This window comes from Panicum virgatum, chromosome 3N (assembly GCF_016808335.1).
Source record: "Panicum virgatum strain AP13 chromosome 3N, P.virgatum_v5, whole genome shotgun sequence".
In the NCBI taxonomy this organism is placed as follows: Eukaryota; Viridiplantae; Streptophyta; class Magnoliopsida; order Poales; family Poaceae; genus Panicum; species Panicum virgatum.
The window spans coordinates 53,149,622-53,159,705 of NC_053147.1; the positions used below are offsets into that span (position 1 = coordinate 53,149,622).

General features: G+C 44.5%; 1 protein-coding gene across 1 annotated transcript; it reads right to left on the reverse strand.

Annotated features, from left to right (window-relative positions):
- Positions 1–2,946: 2,946 nt before the first annotated feature.
- Positions 2,947–4,363, reverse strand: LOC120666168 (GEM-like protein 5). Its single transcript, XM_039945957.1, has 2 exons — positions 3,820–4,363; positions 2,947–3,641 (listed from the first exon to the last, which is right to left on the reverse strand). The coding sequence occupies exons 1-2, from the start codon at positions 4,160–4,162 to the stop codon at positions 3,142–3,144; spliced, it is 843 nt and encodes a 280-aa protein (XP_039801891.1). The 5' UTR covers positions 4,163–4,363; the 3' UTR covers positions 2,947–3,141.
- Positions 4,364–10,084: the final 5,721 nt, after the last annotated feature.

The following is a 10,084-nucleotide window of genomic DNA, read 5'->3' on the forward strand; positions in this document are numbered from 1 at the left end:
CACCTATAGCCCCACTTTATACTTGAGAGACTTTTTGGGAGATGAGAGTTTGCAAATAATAATAGGATATCCACTTTTATCGAGAGACATGAAAGGACTTGTGCAAGAACTTTTGGTTTAACCTTTGTTGCAGGGTATTTTGTTTCTTAATAAAAAAAGAAAAAGAGAGAAAAACCTCCAAGGATGGCAAGAAAAGCAAGTGTTGTCGATACTCGAGTTGCCGGCTAAAGGTAATTGTCGTGGAGTAATATTGGATGAGTTTTTAAACGCCCATGATATGATTATCCTCGCTGCTCCTCTGACCTTTGTTTGAAGAAATATTGCTAGACTTGTTTGCATAAGTAAATTTTGCAGTTTGAGAACTCTTGAGCAACCCTTGGAAGGATTTGATGATTTGATTTGCTCGAGGACGAGCAAAAGCTAAGCATGGGGGGAATGTTGGCGCTACTTAAGTACCCATTTTACTATATGATTAGGAGTTGTTTTGGTAAATTCTTCGGGATGATTCATGTACTAACCCGCCACTTGGCACCCGAACTTGACCGTTTTCGATTTTGTCTTGGATTTTGGAGCATGTTGCATTTTGACAGGAAATTGGACATTTTCGGAGATGTTTTGACGCATGGTTACAACTAGGCTAAGATGAGGAATAAGAGCAAGAGGCCACACGAAAAAGATGGGACCGAAAGGGGCCAGAAAGGGCCCAGGCCGGCCGGCCTGGAGCCCTTGGGCCGGCCGGCCTAGCCCATTTCGGAGCCCAATCGGTCTCAGTTTTCTTCAGCACGAAGTATGCGTCAACCCTAATCTATGTTTTAGCAAAACCACCGACCATATCTGCCTATAAATACCCTGAAGCCGCCGTTAAAGGGGGAGCATCGTGGAGATCGCAGGGCATCTAGAGGATCCAGAGAAGAGTATCCAGAGATACATTCGAGTTAGACACAAGAGAAAGGCGACACCGGAGGCCTCATCGTCCCTCGGCGCCGCTAGAAGTTGGAGGACAGAAAGGGATCCATCCCTTGCCGGAGATTTCGTCACCATGATCGACTACGCTTCGCTTAGCTTCATGGGGTAAAGTCTTTGTTTGTTCATGGGGTTGTAAGGAGATCTTGAGTTGTAATTGTCGAATTCTTTATGAGATTGATCTATCACGATTCTTGTTGATGATGCTTTGATGCCTAATAGTTCGCGACTTGGCTTTGGGTTTGCTTTGCTCTTGCATGGTTTACTTATATTACATCAACTATCGTGTTCTTGTTGATTCGTTACCGATTATCCTCGTGTAGTGACAGTATGCGGGAGGGAAAGATTTTGATCTTGGAACACACCTTTGGTAGATTAGATCCGTTCTTTGTTCTTTGTTCGTAGGTTCATCGTCCGTTCTAGTAGCGGATACTCTAGAAGAGGGCCCCTGATAGAGACGGGATAACTCTGTACAACTCTAGAGTAGTAGTCGAAGGCATATGTGTGGTGTTTGAGCCTTAGATTACCTTTGTATGTCTCGTACTCAGCTGGTATTGTGGGGTAGACGGTAGGTGGTGACAGCCATGTCCGTCCGCTACGGAGACAGTCTGCGTGGTTAGTGCACTCCCCCCCCCCCCCCCCCCCCCCCGCCTGGGTACGACATAGAGCGATACCGGATATTCCTTGGCATGCATAGAGTGCCAAATAAAATCTATTTGCAAAACCTTTTTAGAGATGTGTGTAACTTTTTGCGACGAATCTAATTACGATAATTAATCATTGATTGACTACAGTAATACTATAGTAACCATCATCTAATCACGTGGTCAAATGCCTTATTAGATTTTTCAGGGTTTCTAGCGCAGGGGTTCTTAAATTGGTTTTGTAAACTGGCTTTGTTTGACACCCGAAAGTATTGGTCATTTTTCAGAGTTTCTAGCGCAGGAGTTCTTAAGTTGGTTTTGTAAATTAGTTTTGTTTGACACTTGAAAGCATTGGTCAAAATCCATTCTAGAATTCCTTAGGGGGTGTTTAGTTGGTGAAAAAGTTTGGGTTTGGCTACTGTAGCATATTTTATTGTTATTTAACAATTAATATCCAATCATGAATTAATTAGCGTCATTAGATTCATCTCGTAGGAATCAGTTAGACTATGTAATTAGTTATTTTTTCAACTGTATTTAATGCTCCGTGCATGTGTCTGAAAATTTGATGTGACATGTACTACGCAAATATTTTTGGAAACTAAACACCCCTTAGAATCAACCAAACAGGGCCCTAGCGCCTAGAGCCTAGCACCTTAGGGTGTGTTTGGGGTGTTTAGTTGGTGAAAAAATTTGGCTTTGGGTACTTTAGCATGTTTCGTTGTTATTTGAAATTAATGTCTAATTATAAATTAATTAACGTCGTTAGATACACCGTCACACGGACCGTCGTTGGCAGTGTTCCAGGCTGCTCCCACAACCCTCAAGCCCGTTCACTTTCCAAAAAATTATATCTGTTACATTAAATTTTCGGACACATACATAAAATATTAAATACAGTTAAAAAAATAACTAATTACACAGTATAACCGATTAGCATGAGATGATTCTTTTAAACCTATTTAATTCATAATTAGACATTATTTATTAAGCAATAACAAAATGCTACAGTAACTTTTTGCGAGCGGCCTCAGGCTGCGCGCTCCAGTTGAGCAGGCTGGATTGCTCCGGATGACATCAACATCGAGCAATTTTATCACCCTGGCCTCCAGCGATTAGACTGTATTTAGTTACCGAAATTTTTTGGATTTGGATATTATAATATTTTTATTATTATTTAGTAATTAATATTCAATCATAAACTAATTAAGCTTAAATGATTCATTTAATTAGTTATTTTTTAATTACATTTAATACTTTATGTATTGAATATTGAAAATTCGATGCGACGAAACTAAACAGAACCTTAGTAACCGTGCCCATAACTGAGCCAACCCTGTGGATAAAGCAAAACCATCTGCCATTAACAAGTGCCCGTACACATCAAACAATTCACAAATGCCACGGAAACGTACCACACAGTCAAAAACATCCATCCCCAGACACAGAACTCGGTAAATCGTCCATCTCAAGCAACAAGCAGGGCACAAAGCACTACTCTCTGCCAGCTCTCCGGCGAACGGAGGGACCCTCATCACTTGGTGCCGGCAGCGGCGGCGCCGGCGACGCCCTGCTGCTGGGATGACGAGCGGTGGGAGACGGCCTCGGTGAGGTGGTGCACGGCCTTGTCGTAGCTGACGAAGCCCATGAACCAGAAGTCGTGGGAGTCGACGGTGACGACGTGGACGTACTTCTCCGGCGGGCTCTCCTTCATCGTCACCGGCTCCACCGCCGCGACCTTCTCCAGCGGGATCATCACCTTGTAGTAGCTCCAGGCGGTCTGGCCGGACGGCGCGGCGAAGGAGAGCGGCCGGTCGCTGCAGAAGGCGACGTTCGCGCTGGTCAGGTAGAGCGTGCCGGCGACGGGGCCGGTCGCCGTCGACAGGTAGCACGCGAAGGTCTTCCTCAGCTGCTCGTCGGGGCCCGAGGAGAAGGTCTGCCTGTACAGCTTCTCGAACCCGCCCTCCGACAGCGCCTTGGCGCCCAGGCTCAGCTTACCCATCGCCGCGTCGGACATCGACGGCGCAGTCTTTACTGCAGGATGCGCAAACAGATCAGCCATTTAAACAAGATTTGCCCCCAAAAGCAGAGTACTTCCTCTGCTCTGGCGACGAAGAAAAGCAGAGGATCCTCTGCTCTTGCTGTGAAACTGATCGGCTGAAACAGAGGAGAGCTGGACACGAGGGAGCAGGATTCGGGAGGGAGGCCTTACGGTTGAACCAGATGTTGGATGCGAGCTCCTCGGCCTTGCGGCTCCAGGAGTTGAAGAAGTCGAGGATGTGCTCCATGGGGCTGTCCCCTTTCTGCCTCTGCTGCTGCGGCACGGGCTCCCCCACGACGACGTAAGGCGGCAGCTCCTGGTCCCCGCGCGCTGCCGTCCACCGCGCCGCCTCCTGGTTCTCCGGGTGCGCCCCAGGCGCCGCCGGCGGGCCCATCTGCCGCGTGCCCCACCGCGCCGCCTCGGGCGGCTGCGGCTGCGGCTGCCCCGGCGCGGGCTGCGGCGCGCCGGCAGGGGGCGCGGCGGAGGCGTCATGCTTGCCGTCCTTGCCCTCCATGGACGATGACGAGGAGCAGGTGGTGGAAGTGGAACGGTGTGGATAGAGCTCGGTGGGAGTGGAAAGCGCGAGACGGAGACTGCTACCCGGGGGTTCGAGTCGATCGGCTGTCGATGGCGAGGTGGAGGCGAGGGAGGCTAGTTTTTATAGTGGTCGGCTGCGTTCGGGCGGTGGCTTGTCGGCGAGGGAGCAGAATTCCGGCACGGCTCGTTCCAGAGTCCACACGAGGGTGCTTCGGGAGGAAGAAGCTTCGAGGTGCGGCACACGCGGACGCGGCGGGGGCACACGTGGACAGAGCTTACACTTAGCCGTGGAGACAACGCGTCTGAGTGCTACTTCCTCCGTCCCAAAATAAACACAATTTATTTTGAATTTTAGAAATTATGTTGGGCCGCTCATCTTATTCAATTTTTTTTACAAATATTATCACTTTTGTTGTGAGTTATTACATCACTAATAATATTTTAATAATATTTTATTTGTCTTACAATTTAAAAAATAATGAATAAGACAAGCAGTCAAACATAGTTTCTAAAAATTAAAAAATTATATTTATTTTGGGACGGAAGGAGTACTCGTTTTTGTGACGACTAAAATAATTAATAAACGGGTTGGAAGATCTGGTTTGGCTTTTGACAAGTCTTTCGTAGTGTCGTCATGGAAATTTTGTTCTTTTAGAAAAAGGCTGCGTTTAGTTCTTGTTTAGTTGCATCTAAAATTTCAAAACTTTATAAGATTCCCCATCATATCGAATTTTTAAACGCATTCATGAAGTACTAAATGCAGTTAAACAAAATAACTAATTACACAGTTTATCTGTAATTTGCGATACGAATCTTTTGAGCCTAGTTAACCCATGATCGGATAATAATTACCAAATACAAACGAAAGTACTACAGTACCAAAATTCCAAAAGTTTTTCAACTAAACAAGGGCTTAGTTCAAAAAAATTTGTGCAGTACCCGTCACATCGTATTTTTGAACACATGCATAGAGCATTAAATGCAGTTGAAAAAATAACTAATTGCATAGTCTAATTGATTCCTACGAGATGAATCTAATGATGCTAATTAATCCATGATTGGACATTAATTGTCAAATAACAACGAAATGTGCTACAGTAGCCAAACCCAAATTTTTTCACCAACTAAACACCACCAAAGTATGAATGGAAAATCTGTTACTCCTATCCTTTTTTAAAAAGAGTTTTTATTAATAGTTATAAAAATACATCAATGAGGTCAAATTGATCCAAGTACAATTTGAAGTGCTACGAGAACAGCACAACTATGATGGTGCTGTTGGTGATATGCCCAAGAGCCCATCATCACAATACGGTTTAAAGGCCCAAGTGGATATTGATCCAAGAGGGATTAGGGTTACTAATGGGCCTATGAGATAGAAGCCCATTAGTACGCCCTATATATATGAGGGAGGGGCTAGGGGGGCAATGACCTGAGCCGCGCCACCTCCCTAGCCGCCGCCCCTCCCTCTCTCTCGGCCGCCGCCCTTGCCGTGCGTGCGGTGCTAGCACACCGACGCCCGGCGTTTCATCCCCGTACGTGTCGACTCCGTGGAGGCGCTGCTGCGACTGCTGCGCTGATCGGCTGCTGGGATCAAGTACGAGGAGCTCGGTTCGTGGGACGTGATCGACTACTTCCTCTACATCGACGCGCGACTTCTTCCGCTGCGCTGCGCGTCTAGTGGTAACGATCTATGATTTTCTACTCGCAAGTATCTTGGGTTTATGCGGTAGTGATGCTTAGCGTAGCCTACCCGTTTCCCTACAGTGGTACCAGAGCCATCTTGCGTAGTTTTTGGTCTGGATCTTTTGCATATAGGTGATATGTTGTTGTAGTAGATTGGATCTATTACTTTTGCACGGTTTGATTAAATCAATTGGTCATAAGGGGTTAAAACTGGAGCGAGTTGATTGCGCGGCATGTGACAAAAGATTAGTTTGTGTTCTTTCTCTGTTATGCATACGACATGTCCCTACCGGCTGGAATCACCATCGGGACTAACTGTGTGCATAGTCAGCAGATTGAACCAACAGATCAAGGTCATGTGTAGATGCAGTCTTCTCAAGTGCAAAGTTTGCACGGTCAAGGTGATTGACCTAGTGAAAATTGAGGCATTATGAACCGTCGTTGCTTTCTCGCTGTAGCGGCTTCCCAAGCGCTACTTTGGTAGAACACGTCGTACGCCTAACTTGTTTTTGCAGGGTGTGATGTGAATGGTATGGCCTCAATGTCATGTGATGATGTATGTGATGATTTGTGCGGCCTGCGTGTCGCAAGTTAACACAACCGGGTTGAGGTTGCACCATTATTGTATAACGACCTGCGTGTCGACTTGTGATGTTTGAATCCTCATGTAATTATTTCACTAGCTATTAGATGTAGTAGCTTAGTATCTTTTCATGGAGGCTTCAATCATGATGGCGATGATGATCACAACAAGACAGGACGGATGGCAATGGAGGTCACCTTGGAGCCATGGCGATGGTGCCCATTGTGATGCAAGAGGCCATACTATTCACAATATAATATGATTATATGCTTGTGATGTTTATTTTCCTGTCATACTATTCTTTCATGCTTTTACATATGGTGGATGCTTTAATCATGATAGAATAGCTTCCCTCAGAAAAGGTTGAGTTTTTTATGCCTTTTACCAATAGCTGCACCTATAAATTTTGATCGTTGTGTGGTAGGTTTACCAAAGTAGAGTACCCTCAGCTATCACTTTTGTATAGGGTGGATGTCGGACATTCACAAGCATAGTATTGGTTTACTCAACAAAGCTATCAAAACAGTTTTGGGCTTTAAGGCATAGGGTTGGGACCGGGGCATTGGATGCCACCCAACAAACAAGAGTCGCATAGAGATGTGATTAGTAATTTGTTACTTACCTGTATCACTACTTTTCTAGCCGTGATGCTAAAGCTCACTAGAATTTTAGTGATTATGGATCTTGAACCACTATATGTCATTAGAGGGAAGATGACTTTGATATAGTAGGTTGTCTTTTGTTAAATCAGTTAATGAAAGTCTTTACATAAACTTAGTGCTGAAATCTTGCTTTACTTTAATGTTGTAGATCATGTCTGCCAGTAACAATTCCGCTTTCAATTTGCGTTCTGTTCTTGAGAAAGAAAAGTTGAATGGAACAAACCTTATTGATTGGTACCGCAACCTGAGAATTGTTCTCAGGCAAGAGAAAAAGGAGTATGTTCTTGAGCAGCCATATCCTGATGATCTCCCTGACAATGCAACTGCTGCTGATCGCAGAGCTTATGAGAAGCACTGCAATGACTCACTTGATGTCAGCTGTCTGATGCTCGCCACCATGTCCCCTGATCTGCAGAAGCAGTATGAGCATGCGGATGCTCATACCATGATCGAGGGGCTGCGTGGGATGTTTCAGAACCAAGCCAGGACTGAGAGGTTCAATATCTGAAAATCCTTGTTTGCGTGCAAGCTGGCAGAAGGTAGCCCAGTCAGTCCTCATGTGATCAAAATGATTGGTTACATTGAGACTTTGGATAGACTTGGTTCTGAACTTCACCAAGACTTGGCTACTGATGTTATTCTCCAGTCGCTCCCGGCGAGCTATGAGCCTTTTATCATGAACTTTCAGATGAATGGCTTGGATAAAACATTGAGTGAGTTGCATGGGATGCTAAAAACAGCAGAGGAGAGCATTAAGAAGAATCCCAATCATGTGATGATGATTCAGAAGGGGAACAAAAAGAGGAAGCGTTGGACGCCTCCTAATCCCAAAGGTAAAGGCAAGGAAAAGAGTTCCGGTGGTGAGTCCTCAGGCTCTAAGCTAAAGCCAGCACCTAAGGCCAAATCTGGCCCTACTTCTGAAGATGAATGCTTCCACTGTCATGAAAAGGGACATTGGTCTAGGAACTGCAAGAAGTACTTGGAAGAAAAGAAGAAGAAGGGAAGTGAGACTTCCACTTCAGGTATAAATGTTATAGAAATAAATATTGCATCATCTTCTAGTGAATCATGGGTATTTGATACTGGATCGATGATTCACACTTGCAAATCGTTGCAGGGTCTAAGTGAGACTAGAAGATTTGCAAGAGGCGAATTGGACGTTCGGGTCGGCAATGGCGCAAAGGTTGCGGTGTTGGCGGTCGGCACCTACCACTTGTCTCTACCCTCCGGATTAGTTTTGGAATTAAATAATTGTTATTGCATTCCTGCTTTGAGCAAGAACATTATTTCTTCTTCATGTTTGGAAGAAGTTGGTGATTTTAGATTGTAATTGAGAACAAACGTTGTTCTATCTTTTGCAATGGTATTTTTTATGCTCATTGTCCATTGGTGAATGGATTATATGTTCTTGATCTTGAGGATAAATCTGTCTGTAACATTAATACTAAGAGGCTTAGACCAAATGATTTGAATCCCACTTTTATTTGGCATTGTCGCTTAGGTCATATAAATGAGAAGCGCATTGAACAACTCCATAAAGATGGATTGTTAAGCTCATTTGATTTTGAATCATTTGACACATGTGAGTCTTGTTTTCTTGGAAAGATGACCAAAGCGCCTTTCATTGGTCAGAGTGAGAGGGCGAGTGACTTGTTGGGACTTGTACATACCGATGTATGTGGACCAATGAGCTCAATAGCCAGAGGTGGTTTTCAGTACTTCATTACTTTCACTGATGACTTTAGTAGATATGGCTATATCTACTTAATGAGGCACAAGTCTGAATCGTTTGAAAAGTTCAAAGAATTTCAGAATGAAGTACAAAATCAATTAGGCAAGACAATTAAATTTCTGCGATCTGATCGTGGAGGAGAATATTTGAGCCTTGAATTTGGTGATCATTTGAAGCAATGTGGAATTATTCCGCAGCTAACTCCGCCCGGAACGCCTCAATGGAATGGGGTATCCGAACGGAGGAACCGAACCTTGTTAGACATGGTTAGGTCCATGATGAGCCAAGCTGATCTTCCATTGTCATTTTGGGGTTATGCTCTTGAAACTGCTGCGTTCACACTGAATAGGGTTCCAAGTAAGTCTGTTGAGAAGACACCATATGAGATATGGACTGGGAAGCGTCCCGGATTATCTTTTCTCAAAGTTTGGGGATGTGAGGCTTATGTCAAACGTTTGATGTCAGATAAGCTCACTCCAAAGTCAGACAAATGTTTCTTTGTGGGGTATCCTAGGGAAACCAAAGGATATTATTTTTACAATAAGGCGGAAGGCAAAGTGTTTGTCGCTCGCAATGATGTTTTCTTAGAAAAGGAGTTTCTCTCAAAAGGATTTAGTCGGAGCAAGGTGCAACTTGAAGAAATTCAGGAAACACCCGAAACTGTTTCAGCACCCACTGAAGATCCACGGGATGTGCAAGATGTTGCACAACCCGTAGTTGAGGCACCAGCCCCACGAAGGTCTATAAGGGCACGTCGCGCTACTGACAAGCTCAACCTCCTTATTACGGAGGAGCGCCATGTATTATTGATGGAAAATGATGAGCCCTTGACCTACAAAGAAGCAATGATGGGACCCGACTCCGACAAATGGCTTGAAGCCATGGAATCCGAGTTAAAATCCATGCATGATAATCAAGTTTGGAACTTGGTCGATCAGATTGACAGTGTAAGACCTGTCGACTGTAAGTGGATTTTTAAGAAAAAATTAGACATGGATGGAAATGTTCACATCTATAAGGCACGATTGGTGGCGAAAGGTTTCCGACAAATTCAAGGTGTTGACTATGAGGAAACCTTTTCGCCCGTCGCAATGCTAAAGTCTGTTCGGATTCTCCTAGCAATTGCCGCATATTATGACTATGAGATATGGCAAATGGATGTCAAAACCGCTTTTCTTAATGGACATCTAAGTGAGGATGTGTATATGTCACAGCCTGAAGGTTTTGTCGATCCTA